Source organism: Amphiprion ocellaris, chromosome 3, assembly GCF_022539595.1.
Source record: "Amphiprion ocellaris isolate individual 3 ecotype Okinawa chromosome 3, ASM2253959v1, whole genome shotgun sequence".
Taxonomy (NCBI): domain Eukaryota; kingdom Metazoa; phylum Chordata; class Actinopteri; family Pomacentridae; genus Amphiprion; species Amphiprion ocellaris.
In genome coordinates, this window is record NC_072768.1 from 24,107,739 (window position 1) to 24,126,345 (window position 18,607).

At 39.2% G+C, this 18,607-nt stretch overlaps 1 protein-coding gene across 1 annotated transcript in view; it reads right to left on the reverse strand.

Moving 5' to 3' along the window:
- The window catches only part of si:dkey-106n21.1 (solute carrier family 23 member 2), a 64,546-nt gene that overhangs the window by 43,483 nt on the left and 2,456 nt on the right, over positions 1 to 18,607 (reverse strand). The window contains exons 2-3 of the mRNA XM_023276597.3: positions 6,939 to 7,094; positions 904 to 1,061 (exon numbers count right to left, since the gene is read on the reverse strand). Coding sequence (XP_023132365.2) covers positions 904 to 1,061; positions 6,939 to 7,094 — 314 coding nt within the window. The remainder of the gene's footprint in view (positions 1 to 903; positions 1,062 to 6,938; positions 7,095 to 18,607) is intronic.

The following is an 18,607-nucleotide window of genomic DNA, read 5'->3' on the forward strand; positions in this document are numbered from 1 at the left end:
ACACTCCAAAACATTAACTTAGTTCTTTTTGAGCCACTCAGAGGAGGACTTGCTTTTGAGCATTGGTCATTGTCATACTGCATAAATCATTTGCATTGAGCTTTAGGTCATGAACTGTTCATGGATATTCTCCAGGCAGATTTTATGATAGAGGGCAGAATTCATGGCTCCATCAATTATGACAAGTCGTACAGGTCATCAAACCATTACACTAACACCACCAAATTTCACTGGTATCATGTTCTTCTTAGGGAATGCAGTATTAGCTTTACACCAGATGTAATGGACCCATGTCTTCCAAAGGATGTTATCCCAAAAGTTTTGGAGCTCATCCAAATATTTATTTTTGCAAATGCAGGACAAACCTTTATGTTCTTTTTGGTCAGTAGTGGTTTGCCTCTTGCAACTCTCTCATGACGCCATTTTGGCAGTGTCTTCCTTATTGTTGAATCAATTAGACAGACATTACCCTGTACATGTTTTCTCCATTTGTGGATAACATTTCTCCTTGTGGTTCTCTGGAGTCCCAGAGCCTTAGCAATGGCTTTGTAACCCTCCAGACTGATAAATGTCAATGACTTTGTTTTGCTTCTCTTCTTGAATCTCTTTAGAACGTGACGTCATGGGCTGCTTGTTGAGAACCTTTAGCTACTTCACAGTACCAAACAGGTTCTATTTAGTGATGTTTCGGTTCAACAAGCCTGGCAGGAATCATACGTGGGTGTGGCTGGTGAAACCTTGAATCTAACTGCCAAATGAATTTGGTCATTTGGTAGATTGGTAGATAGGGCAAGATGGGCTGAACAGCATTTTTCCTTCAAAAAATTAACTGTTGTGTGCGTGCATGCGTGCGTGTGTGTCTGTCTGGTTTGCTGGCACTGTAAAGCAGTAAAAGTGTGTTACCTGGTTCCAAGAGCCGTCTGCAGCAACGTACATAATCCTGACACAAAGAATATAGTGGAGATGAGCTGGCTTTTGGCAACGTTGTTGTCCTTTATGCAAAGTGGTTCAGCCAGGATCAGCGGGACTGCAATGATGCCACCAAAAGCAAGGATATAATGCTGTGGGAAATGGATAAATACAGTCAGTCTTTTGAAGGGAGAACACATTTTTCTTTGAATCAAAATAATCTAAGCTCCTTGGTTTATTCTGAATCCACGTGTGTATTTGTTTTAATATGATTATGTGTCTCTGAAAAATTCATTTACCTGCCATTGCAATGGATGATGAAAAAGTAATGCTCTAACATATATCGAGATAAATTACTAACTAAAAATTACATAGTGTCTTTTAGAAAATACAAAATAATAAAAGTAAAGTCAGTGCATCATTGCTGTTTTGAACAATCCAAGATGGAATCCCCAAAAAACATTTTTGGCAATCAAAATGAACAGTAGTAAAAAGGATGCATGGCCTTTTGGCATTAGTTTTGTCATCAGTTAAAATTCATTTAAAAATCATTGCAGTGAAAAGCAAATCCATTATTTTTCATACAAAGCAGGACGTAATGTCAGAACAAAGTTGGAGACAGCGCAGAAATTCAATATAATTTCAAACCAGAGTACACTTTGGTACACAAAGGAACAACTTGTATCATCCCAGGCAATCAAGGAGATGCCTACACCCAAAAATGCTGCTGATGTGAAAAGGTTTGTGGGCATGGTGAACTATGTTGGAAAGTTTTCCCCACGTGTAGCTGAACTCACACAGCCACTAAGAGAACTGCTCAAAGCAGACACCATTTGTGATTGGGGGACAGCACAGCAGTGTGCCTTTGATGAACTACGGCGGGAACTGAGCTCTCTCACGGTCCTTGCCCAGTACTGTCTGAACAGAGAGACAAAAGTTGCAACCGTCGCTTCCTCCTTTGGATTTGGAGGGGTTCTGTCGCAAAAGCAACCGATGGGAGAATGGCGTCCAGTGGCCTTTATTTCACAAAGCATGACAAACGCAGAGTGCAGATATGCCCAAATTGAGACAGAAGCACTGGCATTGACCTGGGCATGTGAATAGTTTCAGTCTTACCTGGTAGGAATGGACTTCTTGATTCAGACAGATCATAAGCCTGTCATTTCCCTACTAGGCAGCAGAGCTCTGGATGATTTGCCACCTCTTATTCTAAGGTTTAGATTACGACTACTTGGCTTCACATACAAAATCGAACACGTCCCAGGAAAGAAATTAATCACAGCAGATACACTGTCCAGAGCACCCATCCAGACCCCACCCACAATGCAGGACAAGCAGTTGGAAGATGACGTATGCGTGTCTATTAACCAGATTCTGCAACAGTTTCCATCATCAGAAAGTAAGCTTGCACAAATCAGACAAGCACAGGAAATGGACAAGACATGCAGGAGACTGAAAGAGTTGGTACAAACAGGGTGGCTTATCAGAAGGAAGGCTTTTCCAACTGACCTTCAAGTGTATTGGCAGTACCACCAAGACTTGTCCATTGCAGATAGACTATTGACGAAATGTGAAAAACTTATCATTCCAACCAACATGCAGGAGGAAATGCTCAACAGGGTACATGACGGACACCAGGGAATGACAAAATGCATCGCCAGTAGGGGTGTAACGATACACGTATTCGTACTGAACCGTACGGTAAAGGCCCTTTCGGTTTGGTCCAGAGGTGTACGAAAATTTTAAGACTATTAAGAATGGCCAATGTACAGAATTGTTTTAATTGCGAAACCTAAAACTTCATAGTGCTCACAGTTGCAGTGGACCTTCTCTGGCTTAGTCACGCAGTATTTTGGAACTAAAACCAAGTAAGAGTTTCCAGTGAACCACAGGATGTGACGGATCGTTTATTCTCCTGCCTGCGCTTCATTATAAATGTCTGTATGGCTCAAGAATGGGATGGCTAATGCTAGCAACAACGAAAAGAAGCCAGAGCTGGAAGACGCTCCAGCGTCATTAAAATCACCCGTTTGGGATCACAAAAAAAGGAGCACTGAGCTGTAAAAAATGACATGTGGAAGGGAAATGATCCTTAAAAGTAATAGGACCCAACTGGTCAAAAATAAGATGACAATTTCCTCACATGGACAAGAACGTTCTGCTTGTAGTTTTTCCAATTTTGTCTTTCAAACTTTTATTGGCAATATGTATCTGTATTTTTTTGATAACTTGTAGTGAGGCCTCCTATTAGTCCAATTCCAAACTTTTCCTTTACTTTACTATAAATATAAATTTCATTCTCATTAATGTTTTAAAAGAACCTTATTTTCATCCTAAAAAGAACATTTTGAAAATTCTTTGACTATGAAAGAGCTACAAAGTCCACACTAGGAGAGAAGGATGGCAGCAGCAGCATCTGCCATGTTAGACAGTTATTTTTAGATTTAAGTTCTATTTTCACTCATCTCATTGTTTAGTTTCAATTTTCACTGTCTCTGGTTAGGGTTGGGTGCCAAAACTGTGTGGTTAGTTTTAGGAAAACAGCAGAGTTTGGGTTAAAATAAGACCCTTTCATGACATGTTTAAAGCTCCTCTTCCATTCTCTGAATATTGTCTTTTCCTGACTGTACGTTTCCATCAATTGTGCAGCTGCATAAGGTGACACTAATCTTGCAAAACCAGCCTACTCTGTGGAAAACTATGGTCTGGCTGCATCACACTATCATACTGCTGTGGGCGTAAAAACGTTCTGGCTTGTTAGAATTTCTTTAAACCAATCGCAGACATTGTGGGTGTAGCTAAGTGAAGGATGCAGTGTTCCTTCGAAATAGAGATGTGTGAAATAGTTTTTTTTGGTACAACAATTTGTATGCTTGGAGATGACAGTTGTGATTAGAATGGATCATCCATTGAAAGAACATGCATAGCTGTGTTTTGTGTACAATATACATGCTCTGCAAAACTTTACATTTTTACTGCGGGATGTTCCTGCTCATATGTTGTTGTTGTTTTCTATAGTGAAGTGGATTTTGAAAATGTCAACATGCAGATACTGAGAGAGAGGCAATAGCTGGCTGACATGAGCAGTCAATGGCAGGCTTATACCTACATCCAATACATCCAGTGAACCAGAGTACAGTGGCACTATTCAGGCTCACCACCAATCCGTTCCAGTGGTCACTCATGGTATTGCAACAAAAGAAATCCATTTACAGGCCCATAGACCACCATTGTCAAAGAGACTGTATAAAACTGTTGGAAAACCCAATTGATGCAATAATCAATAACATACAAGAAACATATCAGTGTAAATACATTCCTCAGTGGTGAACTGTGTCTTTGCTCTGTTCCAAAATGCATGCTGGTTTACTGTTTTCTTTGAAGAAAAGTTCATAAATAATACCATATAAATCAAAAACAGTTAAACTCAGCACCCGATGAGTGTAACGAATCCAGCATGACAGTCTTTGATGACAAACACTTCAGAGCTTTAGCATTTTCCAGTGTTTCCATCTGAGCCATATTATCGGGATTCCAATGTCACGGCTGCTAAGCTCGGAAATCACCACCGTCTGATTTTCTAATTTCTGAATGCAACCACAACACCACACTTCATACATTATATTCTTTTCTCTGTACCTTTACTCTATAAATCAGAAACATTCTCTTAACATCCACTTGTAATAAACCCAACATAGTGCTCTGAACCAAGTACTGTCCACATTGTGAGATTTGGCAGTATAAGCAGGGCTGGATCAGACGATGTCAGCTTTAATTTTACAATTATAAGCCTGTAGATTGCAGACTTAATGTATGAAACAGCTACTTAAAAAGAGCTATAATAACCACAACATATAGGCTTCAAACCCATGAAAAAATCTAATTGTAAATACTGTAGGATAAGCCTCAAACTTGATGATTTAACTTGTCATCACTACATGAATGATGCCTTAGCTTCAGCTCTCTTTTAACACTCAGTTGCACAGGGCATTTTTCTAGTTTGGTGACCAGGCACCTAAATATATCCAGATTTACCCATACATTCAAACTGTGTTACTTGGAACTATAACTATGGTCTCTTGATACTTAAATATCACAACTGCATATTTGCCTGTATGCTCTACTTCAGCTTTTAAATGATCTAAATTCTGAATGCAATACAAACAACTTCCTCGTCATTAGCAGTGTGAGGTACATCTTCATTTGCACAGCTGTTGTCATCAGAGCCAAACGGGCTTATTGTTCATATCTATGAAACTCTACTGGAGGGATGAATTTCATGTTTTCCATGAAAACTCACAGTTTTATTCATGTGCTAACATAATTGCACAAGCTCTGCTCTTTTCTAATCATCAATTCGCCTTTCAACACCATTAGCTAACACAATGTAGCATTAGAACACAGGAATAATGGTTGTTGGGAATGTTCCTCTGTACCTCTATGTAGATACTCCATTAAAAATCAGCCATTTCCATTTAGAATAGTCATTTACTACATTAACAATGTCTAGATTGTATTTCTGATTAATTGAATGTTATCTTCATTGAAAAAAAATGCTTTTCTTTCAAAAATAAGGACATTTCTAAGTGACCCCAAACTTTTGAATGGTAGTATATAAAAGGATTCTAAAGAGCTTGCTAACTTGTCTTGACAGTCCCTTTCCTTCTGGTTTCTTTCCAAACCAACCAGGAGAAAATGCAGCAGCAAGTAGCTGGCGGAACTGTTGTTCAGTGCTGTAAAATTTTTAACAAGCGCACACACATGCTGCAGCTCTTTTACACTCAGAGCCACTGGTTGGCTTCAAAAAATCTATTTGCTGATTGATTTTAGGACACAAAACACGAGGAGGAAAGAAATGTAATCTTTCTGACTACAGAAGATGGCAAAATTATTATTTTTTTCAAAAAAGCACCATCCTCTTTGTGCTCTGAAGCAGCTCGGCTATTAAAAAATTGTTTTGAAGCTTAAGAAATGTCACTGGCATGGCCCCAATTTCATGTGTTTACGGGAATTTAGGATATAACATGGACATGACAAGAATATTATGTTGTTTTACACATGGAATCCTTTATCCTGTGGTAAGAGATTTTTGTATTCTGTAACAGTATTTTTCCATTTAGTTATAGCACATTAGTTGTAAAAATACTTCACATTGGGGCTCCACAGTGGCTTGGTGGTTAGCACTCTTGCCTTGCAGTTAGAAGATCCCTGGTTCACATCCTGGCTTTCCTGGGATCTTTCTGCATTGAGTTTGCATTCCTGTGCATGCATGAGTTTTCTCTAGGTTCTCCAGCTTCCTCCCACAGTCCAAAAACATGCTGAGATTAATTGGTGATTCTAAATTGTCCATTGAGGTGTGAATAAAAGTGTAATTGTTTGTCCCTATATGTAGCCCTGGGATAGACTTGTGACCTGTCCAGGGTGTCCCCTGCCTTCAGCCTGAGTCAGCTGGGATAGACTCCAGCCCCCCGTGATCCTAATGAAGATTAAGCGGCGTATAGATGATGAATGGATTTTGGTGTGAAATGCTTCACATTGATTATATTCAGTATATCCAGTAAATAGGACATTTTCTTTAACATTGTGAATTCATAATTAGAAACACTCCAATCTTACTTTACAGTCTTGTTTCTATCAACTAGACACTGTGATTTTCAGAAATCATGCTCTGATAAAGCTACTTCCTTGCTGCTAACTGGTCAGCATTAATTTGCAGACAGCAAATTGCCAACAGATGATGGAATATCTACCCAGGAAATTAATGAGCTAAATACGTTTTTGGAGTCAAATATAATTCTATAGAGAGTGCAAATACTGGACTTTCATTAATCAGCTGGACAAAAAAATGACTAATGACTACAAATGTGACCTTGTCTGTGCCTACAAGTATAAATATTATTTTTTTATGTAGACAACATAGGTTTATGAGGCCATAATATAATAGGGCTGCATGTCTGTCACCTTGCATTGGCATTCATCTAACATCTGGAAGCTAAAAATAAATGAATGCAGTATGTTTTCTGCAGTACCTGGAAGCCGAGCAAAATGCAGAGGTACCATGGAGGCCTGTCATTGAGGGAGTACACCAGGTCAACACCTTTGTCTACGGTTTCCTCCAGAGTCTCCTCTGTTTGTGGCTCCTCAATGTCAACTGTCAGCTGTGGCTGTTCATCACTTTCTTTGTCCTTGGAAAAAAGCACAGCAAAGGCAAACTAGTCAGTTATCAACTGATGTCATTTATCCAAGCAACAAAAAATTTAAATAATGACTTTCTTGAAAGAAATGCACTTTAACTGTACCCAGACTATCTGGACACCAACCCCCAGAAATTATTCTCTATTTTTTTCTGTGAGCATACCAGACACTCTCACAGAGGCAAGGATTCCTTAATGGTTTTGTTATTCAATGTGTTTGAAAGTGAGGGTAGGTCAGGGAAAGCCTTCCATCATCAGTGTCTGCCAAAGTTGAAAGTGAAGTTGTTTTTTTTTTCCAGATGAAAAAAAAAAATACTGAGCATACCCAGTGGATTTATTATGACAAGTGGAATGTCTATATAGATGATAGTGGAGGTTAGGCCCAGTGAAAAACACCTTGTCCCAAATGCTAGAGTGCTGATGATAAAAGTGCTAAAGCTCAACTACTCTGGTGGTCTTTCTACAGAGCAATCTGACCTTTTACAGACAATGTCATTAATATTTGCTATATATTGCTCTATGATCTATTCCCCAACACCACCCATTCTGACAGTTTCACAGATCACAACACTGGACTGGGATGTGAGACAGGTTTCCTGGGTGGTGGTCCAACCCACTAAGAGCTGTTGGATTTATGAAGAAGGAATGATGTCAAACAGGTCTTCCGCCATGCTGTTCTGAGGAGCTCCCATGCGGCGCAGGTCGTTCACCCAGTCTGCCAACTCTTTGATGGACTTCACCTGCTCATTAAGGTGCGTATCGATCAAGTCACACATGCGTGAGTCTTTGTGATAAGAGCAGAGCTTGTGCAAGTCGAGCTGCGACTGGTTCACGCTCCTTTCAAGCTGCAAGGCATATTCAAGGGCCTTGACACCACTGCCCCACGCATCCCTATCTTGCGTCTTGATATCTTGTAGGAAGGTCCTTCCTCCCCTCTGCTTCTGTAGTTTCATTGCCAGATAAATACTCAGCACACTCTGTTTGCTTACATTTTGTGTTGTTGAACTGAAATAGAACAGCCCACAGTTTGTTGCAGCTGTTGCAGGTGGTTATGGTTTACATGCTTACTTTGCTATACTTGCAAGTATGTGTGTGCAGGGGAATTTAAATACCTGAGGAGACTAAGGTTCAGGGCATTTTGAATATGCATGGCATGGAATGCTTTATATTTACATTAATTTGAAGGGAATGGCTTGTTGACAGTGTCCTGTGTCACATTTAAATAACACACTACAGTGTAAAAGCTCGCATAAGATACAGCTGTCAAGCGTCTATTTGAAGTCACTAGTTTTATGTGGTTGTTGGCTCTTTCACATCTTTTAGTGACCATAAAGGTTTTCTTTTTTTTGTGTGAAAATGCAAGATTTTTAGGCACAGTCTATATACTTACCAGCAATAACATGAAAACTACCTGTCTAATATTGTTTAGGTCCACCTCGTGCTGCCAAAACAGTTCTGACCGTGGGTATGGACACAGGATGTCTGGGGGTGTTTTATGATGTCTGGCACCAGTATGTTGGCAGTGGGATGGTGGAGTGTCACCACAAAGGATTGACTTTGTTTCCCTTAGATGCTTAGTGGAAAAAAGGTTAGAAGAATCAACACCTTGGGCACTTTCTCGTGTTCTTTAAGACATTACTGTGCAGCTTTTGTCACGGCATAGAGTGGCTTGTCCTGCTATAGGAGGCTACTGCTGTCAGGGAGTGCTGTTGCCATGGGCGACCTGTGATCTTGGTCTGCAACAATGGCATCTGTCAGCATAACATCCACATGACAGCCAGGATTGAAGGATTCCCAGCAGAGCATGCATTATAATGAGATCAATGTTATTCAGTTAACCTGTCAGTGGTTTCAATGTTGTGACTGATTGGTAGAGTTGGTAGACAGAGTTTAGAAAGGCGTGCATATAAAATCCTACAATGTTCATTGCATATAAAAACGAAAAACAAGCCAATAAATCCAAGGAGCTCTCTGAAGACCTCCATTATAAAATGGTGCAGGGGAGTTAATTGGGATAGGAGTATAAATTCAAACTTAATGGTTGCCATGAGTACAGTGGCCTCAATAATTATTAAGAAGTATGAAAACATCATGCTTTACCAGGACAGTAAAGCATGGTGGTGGCAGTATCATGCTATGATAATGCTTCTCAACTTCAGGACACTATTCAGAACTGAGGAAAGTATGAAAGCAGGAAAAAACAGACTGGAATCATGTTCAGGATTCAGCATGTCAATGAGTTGTTTTGGGACAAGCTGTTAACTGTCTTTGAGGGGACCCAGTCAAGGCCTAGATCTAAACCCCATAGATCATCTATGGAGAGACCTGAATATGCCATTGTATTGACATTCTTCCCCATAGGTCTGATGAGGCTTGAGTAGATCTGCTGGGAAGAATGGGATAAAACCTGTAAAGACTTACCAAAGAACACTTTACACTGTATTTGTTAACAAAGGAGCTTTTCCAAAGTACTAACTTAAGGCTCTGAGAAATTTTTTAATGAGAGATGTCTGTTTTTGATCATACTCACTTCTAACTAAAAATATCTTTTACTGTTGTTATGGGTTATTGAGTGTGGGCAAAAACGTAGCATTTATTCAAAGAGAAGAGAACTAAATACTTCCTGAAGTGTTCGTAAATGTGTCAGCTGCACCAGCATTGGCTTTTTAGATATCTAGCGTGTTTGTGGAACATATCCGCAGAGGCAAAAATTCTCTTCCAGCATCTTCTGCTGTCCTTTAATGTGTCCATTTGGTTATATCTCATATGCAGCTGTAGTAGCAGTAGTGTGAAAAGTAAGCCTTTGTCAAAGGGTTGTGTGAGTATCTTTTTTAAAAATGAAGATAATGCTAACTGAACCAGAAATACAGTCTAGACATTGTTAATGTGATAAATGACTGTTCTAGGCGGAAACAGCTGATTTTTAATGGAATATCTCCATAGGGGTACAGAGGCCCATTTCTAGCAACCATCACTCCTGTGTTCTAATGCTACATTGTGTTAGCTAATCATGTTGAAAGGCTAATTGATGATCAGAAAACCCTTGTGCAATTATAGTTATATTAGCAAATTAATAAAAGTGTGAGTTTTCATGGAAAACATGAAATTATCTGGGTGACCCCAAACCTTTGAACAGTAGTGTATAATAATGACAATGGTGACCTAGTGATCTTCAATAGCCACCTGACATGTGACACCAGGGGCCGTCTTCAAGTGCAAAGAGGTCGATTCCCTCTTAAAGCAGGCCGCATGGGACAGATCAGTTTATTTTCGGTCAGTACAAACACATTTGAAGAACTGCCTGTTCAAAGCTGAACTATGTTTGGTTTCATGGTGCAATGAATGAGTAACCCTTCAGGTATTGTATAACAAAGAAATGCAAATAGTAACTTATGGTAACCATAACATATTCTGTTCTCAGGAATATTTATTTTCTATTGTTTGTTTATTTGTATACAGTATATCATTAGATGAGTGAGTCATGAGCTGTTTTCAAATGCAAAGAGGTCAATTCCCTCTTAACACAATCCACATGGGACAGAGCAGTTTCTAAAGGGTCTATACAACCTGACACATCCTCTCCTGAGATGAGAGAGAAGTGAAAGCAACTCAGTAGATGATACCCGTGTTTACAATGTGACCGAGTTGTTCATGGGGAGTGGGTTAAAGCTGTAAGAGAGGGTTAAGATAGTGACATATGAGTAGTCATCAGTAACAAAACTGTGATCGTTCAAAAAAATGTGATTTAATGGACAAAGAAAAAAACAACAAAACAAGCCCCCTAAACCTTTTCAAATCTACTGTCAGGATTTACATATTTTTATATCTGTAGAGAGCCAGCCCTGTTTAGAATATGTTTTCTATTTGACGAAGAAGACAAACTGATGCAAATTTGTCTGTCAGATTTTCATTTTGACCAAAACTTTATTTATATAGTAGCATAGCTGGGGAACTGAGGAAATGGTTAAACTGTTTACTTTAGTGGGGGTCGTGGACCCACATTTACAGCCGTCACCTGACACTCAATGTGAACCAAGAAATAAACTGCTGCAAAAACATCTTGACTGGTTATGCTTCTGCCCTGTGTAGTGTACATCTCTGCCATCTTTGGTACCTGAGGTTTGTCTACAAGTTAAGGAAAAAAAATAAATAAATTAAAAAAAAAAATATATATATATATATATATATATATATATATATATATATATATATATATATATATATATATATATATATATAGCTGTGATAATGAGAGGTGAAGAAATATTCATTCACCTCAAAATAGACTAAAGGCTAAATAATCCTCTGAAACTGTAATTAGTAGTCAGAGATGTCCTAAATCTCACCACAGTCTTCTAGCCAGCTCCAACTGTACATGTCAAAAAGAACAAGACAAATAAGACTATGTCTTTTGTTGCGATTGTAGTGTTTCAAAACTGTTCACTATGAAGTCATCATGAGAAATGCACACATTTGCGGCACAAAACACAGATCAAAATGGAAAGATCATCTGCATGTTTTGCATTACAGCGTTCAGCAATAAAAGTTTTCTTAGTCAAAAGTTTTAGAACGCCCCAATTTTTCCAGTTTTTTTTATTGAAATCCAAGTAGTTCAAGTCCAACAAATTACTTTGAATGGTGCAAAGGTAAATAGTGAACTGCCAGAGGTTTAAAAAAGGTATGGTTACCCAAAACTGAAAAATAATGTTTCAGAATTATACAGAAAGGCCTTTTCCAGGGAACAAGAAATGGGTTAACATCTTAAAGTTGTTCTTCAGCAATGGTGGTTGATCAAGCCTTGAAAGTTGGTGCTACCAAATCCTACAGGTGTCCCAACTGTTCTTGATTACTTACAACCCCCTCTGTCTGCATAAAAGTAGTGTTGGAACACACTGTGGCACCATACCATTGAGAGCATTATTCAAATAGTATTATACTGCAGAAAGTAGTGTGTTGCTTTAAAAATGGAGAGTAAAAGGCAATTAACAATAGAAGAGAGATAAACCATCAGAACACTTAAAAATGTAGGTCTTTCCTACAGAGGAATTGAAAATGTAGGTCTTTCCTACAGAGGAATTGAAAATGTAGGTCTTTCCTACAGAGGAAAGAAAGTCAAGGTGTCAGTGAATACAGTTTTCTTCACCATCAAAAGGCTCTCAGAAACCGGGGGAAACTCTGACAGGAAGAGGTCTGGAAGACCCAAAGCCACAACAGAATCAGAAGACAAGTTTCTGAGAGTCAACAGCTTGGTGATAGGCGACTCACAGGACAACAGCTTCAAGCACAGCTCAATAGTGGTTGTAGAAAGCAAGTCTCAGTTTCAACTGTGAAGAGAAGACTTCAAGTTGCAGGTTTGACAAGCCGAGTTGCAGCAAGAAAGCCATTGCTAAGATGTCAGAATAAGAAAAAGAGGCTGGCATGGGCCACGAAACACTGCCAATGGGCTACTGAAGACTGGAGGAAGGTATTATGGACTGATGAATCAAAATTTGAAATCTTTGGTTCATCAGGATTTTTGTATACCGTCAAGTAGGAGAAAGGATGGTTTCTCAGTGTGTGACATCAACTGTCAAACATGGAGGAGAAAGTGTGATGGTCTGGGGCTGTTTTGCTGGATCCAGGGTCGGTGACTTATACAGAGTGAGAGGAACCCTGAACCAAAACATCTACCACAGCATTCTGCAGCACCATGCAGTACCCTCAGGTATGTTCCTAGTTGGTCAGGGGTTCATCCTACAGCAAGATATTGACCCAAAACATAAGTCCAAGCTATGCTAGAACTACCTTGGGAAAAAAGCACAAGATGATAAGCTTGAAATCATAGAGTGTCCAGCACAGTCTCCTGACATAAACCCCATGGAGTTTTTTGGTATGAACTGGACAGAAGAGTGACAGCAAAACAGCCTACAAGTGCCACACATTTATGGGAATTTCTGCAACAGAGTTGAGAGGAACCTTCTGAAGAATATTTGATTTTCATTGTGCAAAGAATGCCATGAATGTGTTCAGCTGTTATATCTGTCAAAGGTGGCTACTTTGATGAGTCAAAAGTTTAGAATACATTTTGATTTCTGAATTTATTTTTTTAAACTTCATTTGTTTATTTGCTCTATGCTTTCATTTCAGAGTTAACATGCAGAATTTCTTTTTTAATGCTGACACGAAAACTTCATGTGAGATACATATGAGATAATTTGCCAATTTTGAACGGTTATTCACTGTATTTGAAAAGGTTCAGGTTCTAATGTTCCAAGTTTGTTCCGAGCAAGGATTCAAGGATTCAAGGATATTTATTGTCATTGCATTTCTGCAATGAAACTTTGTTGGCACTTCCAAAAAAAAAACCAAAACAACATAGTATAACAAACAACAAACAGCTGTATAAAAGAAGGATTAAATATGTATATACAAGTAAATAGAACAAGTATTTTAAAAAGTGTAATAGTGCGATGAGGTGCAACGTCTGCTTTAAAGTGTCTGATGCAAGTAAAATGCTCGGTATGAAATGGTTATTGCACATTAAAATGATTATTGTCCATCAGTGAGTCTCTGTTTGAGAGCAGGGGGGTGGGGGGTGGGTAAAAGTTCCATCTCTGGGTTGTGCATGTCTGTGGGGGTAGGGGGTTGGGGGAGGGAGGAGATGTAGTGGTGTAATGGAGGCAACAGCTCTGGGGAAGAAGCTGTTCCTCAGCCTGGCAATCCGTGTTCTGATGGCTCGGTACCTCCTCCCTGACGGCAGGGGGACAAACAGGGAGTGTCCTGGGTGGCTGACGTCCATGCAGATGACCCGTGCTCTTCTCTGCATGCGCTTAGTGTACACAGAGTCCAGGTCCGGGAGCTCAGCTTCCACGATTCTCTGTGCCACCTTTACCACCCGGGACAGATCTTGTCTGTCTTTTGCTGTGCAGGAACTGTACCACACTGTGCAGCCCTGGCAGAGGATGCTCTCCATGGTGCTTCTGTAGAAGTTTCTGAGCAGTTGTGGAGCCAGACCAGCCTGCTTCAGCTTCCTCAGGAAGAACATCCTCTGCTGGGTTTTTTTTCCACAGGTTTGGAGGTGTTCAGTGTCCATGTCAGATCCTTGGTAATGTGCATGCAAAGGAATCTGAGTTCACCCTCTCTACCTCTTCTCCACTGATATGGAGTGGGGACTGCACAACTCTCCTGGTCCTCCTGAAGTCTATGGTGACTTCCTTTGTTTTGGTGGTGTTGAGGACCAGGTCGTTGTCTGCACACCACCCTACCAGATGTTGGACCTCCTGCCTATACCAGGTCTCGTTGTTGTCCCTGATAAGGCCTACCACCATGGTATCATCGCCAAACTTTATCAGGGTGTTGGAGGAGTGGGTGGGGACATGGTCATGGTGAAGAGGGTGAAGAGTACTGAACTAAGAACACACCCCTCTGGTGTGCCTATGTTCATGATTTTATTCTGGATGTCAGGTTCCCCATCCTAACATTCTGAGGCCTGTTGGTCAGAAAGTCCATAATCCATGAACATAGTGTGGTGGAGAGTCCAAGGTTGGTGAGTTTATGTACCTGTTTATGGAGGATTACAGTATTGAAGGCACTGCTAAAATCCACAAAGAGCATCCTAACGTAGCTATCTGGCTGCTCCAGGTGGGTTAGGGTGGTATGAAGTGCAACCAAGACAGCATCCTCTGTAGATCTGTTTGCCCTGTACGTGAACTGATGGCTGTCCAGATCTGTAGGGATACTTCTCTTGATGTGTGACAGCACCATCCTTTTGAAGCACTTCATAATGACCGGGGTGGTGCTGGAGGGGTAGTCATTGAGGATTGTGATGGCAGACTTCCAGTTGGAAGAGCCTAATTGGCTGCAGCAGTTTTTCACTTGATTACACATGACCAGTCAGAATGGGCTTTTGCATTGGTTACATTTTCACTTGAATAACTGACTTGTTATCTTTATATTACAGCACATTTACTTTTCTTTCTTTAACTCCCCATTTAAAAAAATAAAAATTGAAAAATTAAAATAGATTCATTTTTACAGTTAGCAACCTTTTTTGTGTTAAAACACAAATCGCTCACTCCTTTGTATCCATCTTGACACAAGTGGCATGGCAACTCAGATATTTTGTGTTTTAATGTAGCATGTGTTGTTAGCACTGTAACAAACCTTTGGGTCAGTCTAAATCAGCCTCATCCACTAAAGTAGACCACCTAACAGGACAGTGAGGAAGAAAGTCTGTTTTATATGCCCTCGTGACTTTACATGCTGATTTTAAGATACATCTGACTTAACAATAATACACATATTTTACAAATCTTCTGTGACCCTGTCTGCACTCCTGTCCTGGTGTTTCTTTTTCATGGACATGTAGGGAATAGTGAAAAGGAAGACTGATGATGACAGAACAAGGATCACATTCTGTAGCTTTTACAGCTGTAATCTTGAGAAAGTACTTTCTGCAATGGTCTTGAAAACAACAAATTAAAATTTAAACCTGCTATCGATGGAGTTTTGCCCCAAAATTCTCTGTAGATGCTTCACGCATTTAAATGGATCACAAGATAACATCCAGACTCAAGTGAATTTATTTGACATAAATGTTCCACCAAGGAGGCCAAAGGAGCAGCGTTTCCTTTGAAACCTGCTATGTTTCAGAGGAAGAACCTGACATTCAGTCAAACTCACACACTGTGAAACAGGTTACAGCAGCAGCAGACAAATCTGCACCACATTTGCTCCCTGCCTTTGATTTGCTCTCATGGTCACAAAGTTTCAGTAGGTAATGTCCACAGATGTTTTCTTTGGCGATTACGTGACCATTTGCTTCCATCTAGTGGCTTTTTATCTGCAGCCTAACTGTAGGGAAGGCCATCCAAGTGTGACCAGCAGTGGGTTGATTTCTTAGAAACCAGGAGAGGCAGGTTCAGTCCATGTAGACCAGAGGTGTCAAACTCATTTTAGTTCAGGGGCCACATTCAGCCCAATTTGACCTCAAGTGGACTGGGCCAGTAAAATCCGAGCATAATAACTGATAAATCATGACAACTCCAAATTTTTCCTTTGTTTTAGTGCAAAAAAAGTACATTCTGAAAATGTTCACATTTTAGGAATTATCTATTTGCAAAACATCATGAGCAACCTGAAATTTCTTAAGAAAAATAAGTGCAATTTCAAAAACATTATGCCTCAGTTTATCATTGACACATTACAACCTATAGATCACAGTTTATCTACAAAGGCACAAAACATTTAGTCGCAGGTATCTGGAACTGAATGACATGGTATTTTACTTTATGATTAAAACGACAAAAGTCAGACAAAAAACAACAAAAACAAGACAAAACATTACAAAAACAAGATACAAAGTGATAAAAAAAAAATTGGACAAATGACATAAGCGAGAAAAAAAGACACAAAATGACAAAAACAAGACAAAAAATGAATAAAGCGAAACATAAAATGACAAAAATAAGCAAAAAAAAACCCACAAGCAAGACAAAGGGGAAACACAAAATGATAAAAATAAGAAACAAAACAACAAAAACATGAGACAAATGACAAAAGTCAAACAACAAACAAGACAAAAAAATCCTAAAACAAGACGAAATATTACAAAAAGAGGTAAAAAAAAAACGACAAAAGAACTATGAGCAATATAGTATTTTACTTTATGATCAACAACTTGTCAAGGTCTAGAAATTATTTAAAATTTACAGATTTACAAACTTACAATTTGCAGTTAATGTATTCTCTGTAATTTTAACACTTTAGTCATCCCACAGGCCAGAATGGACCCTCTGGTGGGCCACTTTTGGCCCGCCGGTCACATGTTTGACACCCCTGATGTAGCCCATTGCTGCATGATCGTATTTGTCAAGTCTTGCAATACTGCCTCTCAGACTTGTCACTTAATGTGGTGTTCCAAACAAAAGAAAAAAAAAATCTCCCAAAATACTGTCACTTTTACAACCATAGTAGCAGCTCACAGTAAAACTATGTACCAAATACAAAGTTTCATTCACCTCCAGTTTATCTGGGTGGAAGCAGACACCGGGAGAGACTAATATCTCTGTGACCACATCATTGCAATTTTCCTGCTGTAAACATAGCTGGGAACATTTGTTAATTGAAACGTCATCCTATCCCTCTTCCCTCATATGCTGTCACATCTGTCAACTACAGACCAGCATGGCTACACTACTATTTTAAATAAAATATATGTGTGATTTGGGTGAACTTGTTGAAAAGATTTACTGTATAAATCAATCTCTAATTATTAACATGAAAAACAGCTACAAGGTGGTAAGACATAAAGAACTGTTCTTTAGTAGTAATTTGAGGTACATCAGTCTTTTCTTATTTTGCTCCACAACATCTCAGATGGTAATATGCCACTCCTTACTTTACAGCATTTATCTGCAGCTTCAGTTACCAGTCCACACTAAATCCATGAAGAATTAACAACATTGTATCTTTTCATAAACTCTACAACAGTTCACAATCCAAGTGCAGCTGAAAGAATTAGTGGATTAATCATTGAGCCAATTTAGCAGAAAAGTGGCATCTATTTTGATCATAGTTGAGCAGATTTTGGCAGTGATGAGGCTTATAGTCTGGGTATACAATTTTTTTTCAAGATTTCAGCCGAAATACAACAACTGTACTGCACTTTCTGAGTGCTTTTCTAGTTAAAATGCAAAAGTTTGGGGTCTCCCAGGCAATTTCATATTTTCCATGAAAACTCACATTTTTATTCATGCGCTAAAATAATTGCACAAGGGTTTTCTAATCATGAATTAGCCTTTCAACATGATTGGCTAACACAGTGTATCATTAGTATACAGGAGTGATGGTTGCTGGAAGCTATTCCATTAAAAATCAGCCATTTACAGCTAGAATAGTCATTTACCACATTAACAATGTCTAGACTGTAAAAAAAAAAGATTTCCTTTCAAAAATAAGGACACTTTGAAGTGATCCCAAACTTTTGAAGGGTAGTGTATATATTTAAATGAATTATCTACTTTTAAGCAACATTTTCAAAGTTGCACTTTTTAGTTGTAATGGAGTACTTAAGTAAAGGAAAATGATGGATGGATGGATGGATGGATGGATGGATGGATGGATGGATGGATGGATGGATGGATGGATGGATGGATGGATGGTACGGATTATGCGTGGCAAATCATCACTGAAGCTAACCAGTGTGATTATTTTGTGCATAGCATCATGTGCTGAGATGTGTGCCTTTCACATCACAGCTGTGATGATACGGACGGATAAGTTGGGCTGCAAAAAATTATTTTGCTGGCTGTAGAACAATCGTAAAGAGACTTCTTCTGTCAGTGACTGTTAAGCACACTTAAGAAAACTGAAGGACTGGACCAGTGATGCCGTGACACAAGGTGAAGACAAGTGCTATTGTTTGCAGATGACTGATTAACTGTTATGCTCTTCTGATCAGGTTATTGTTTAGTCTAATGCTCACATATCTGAACACCTTAACTACCTCAATGTTGTAGCTTTTA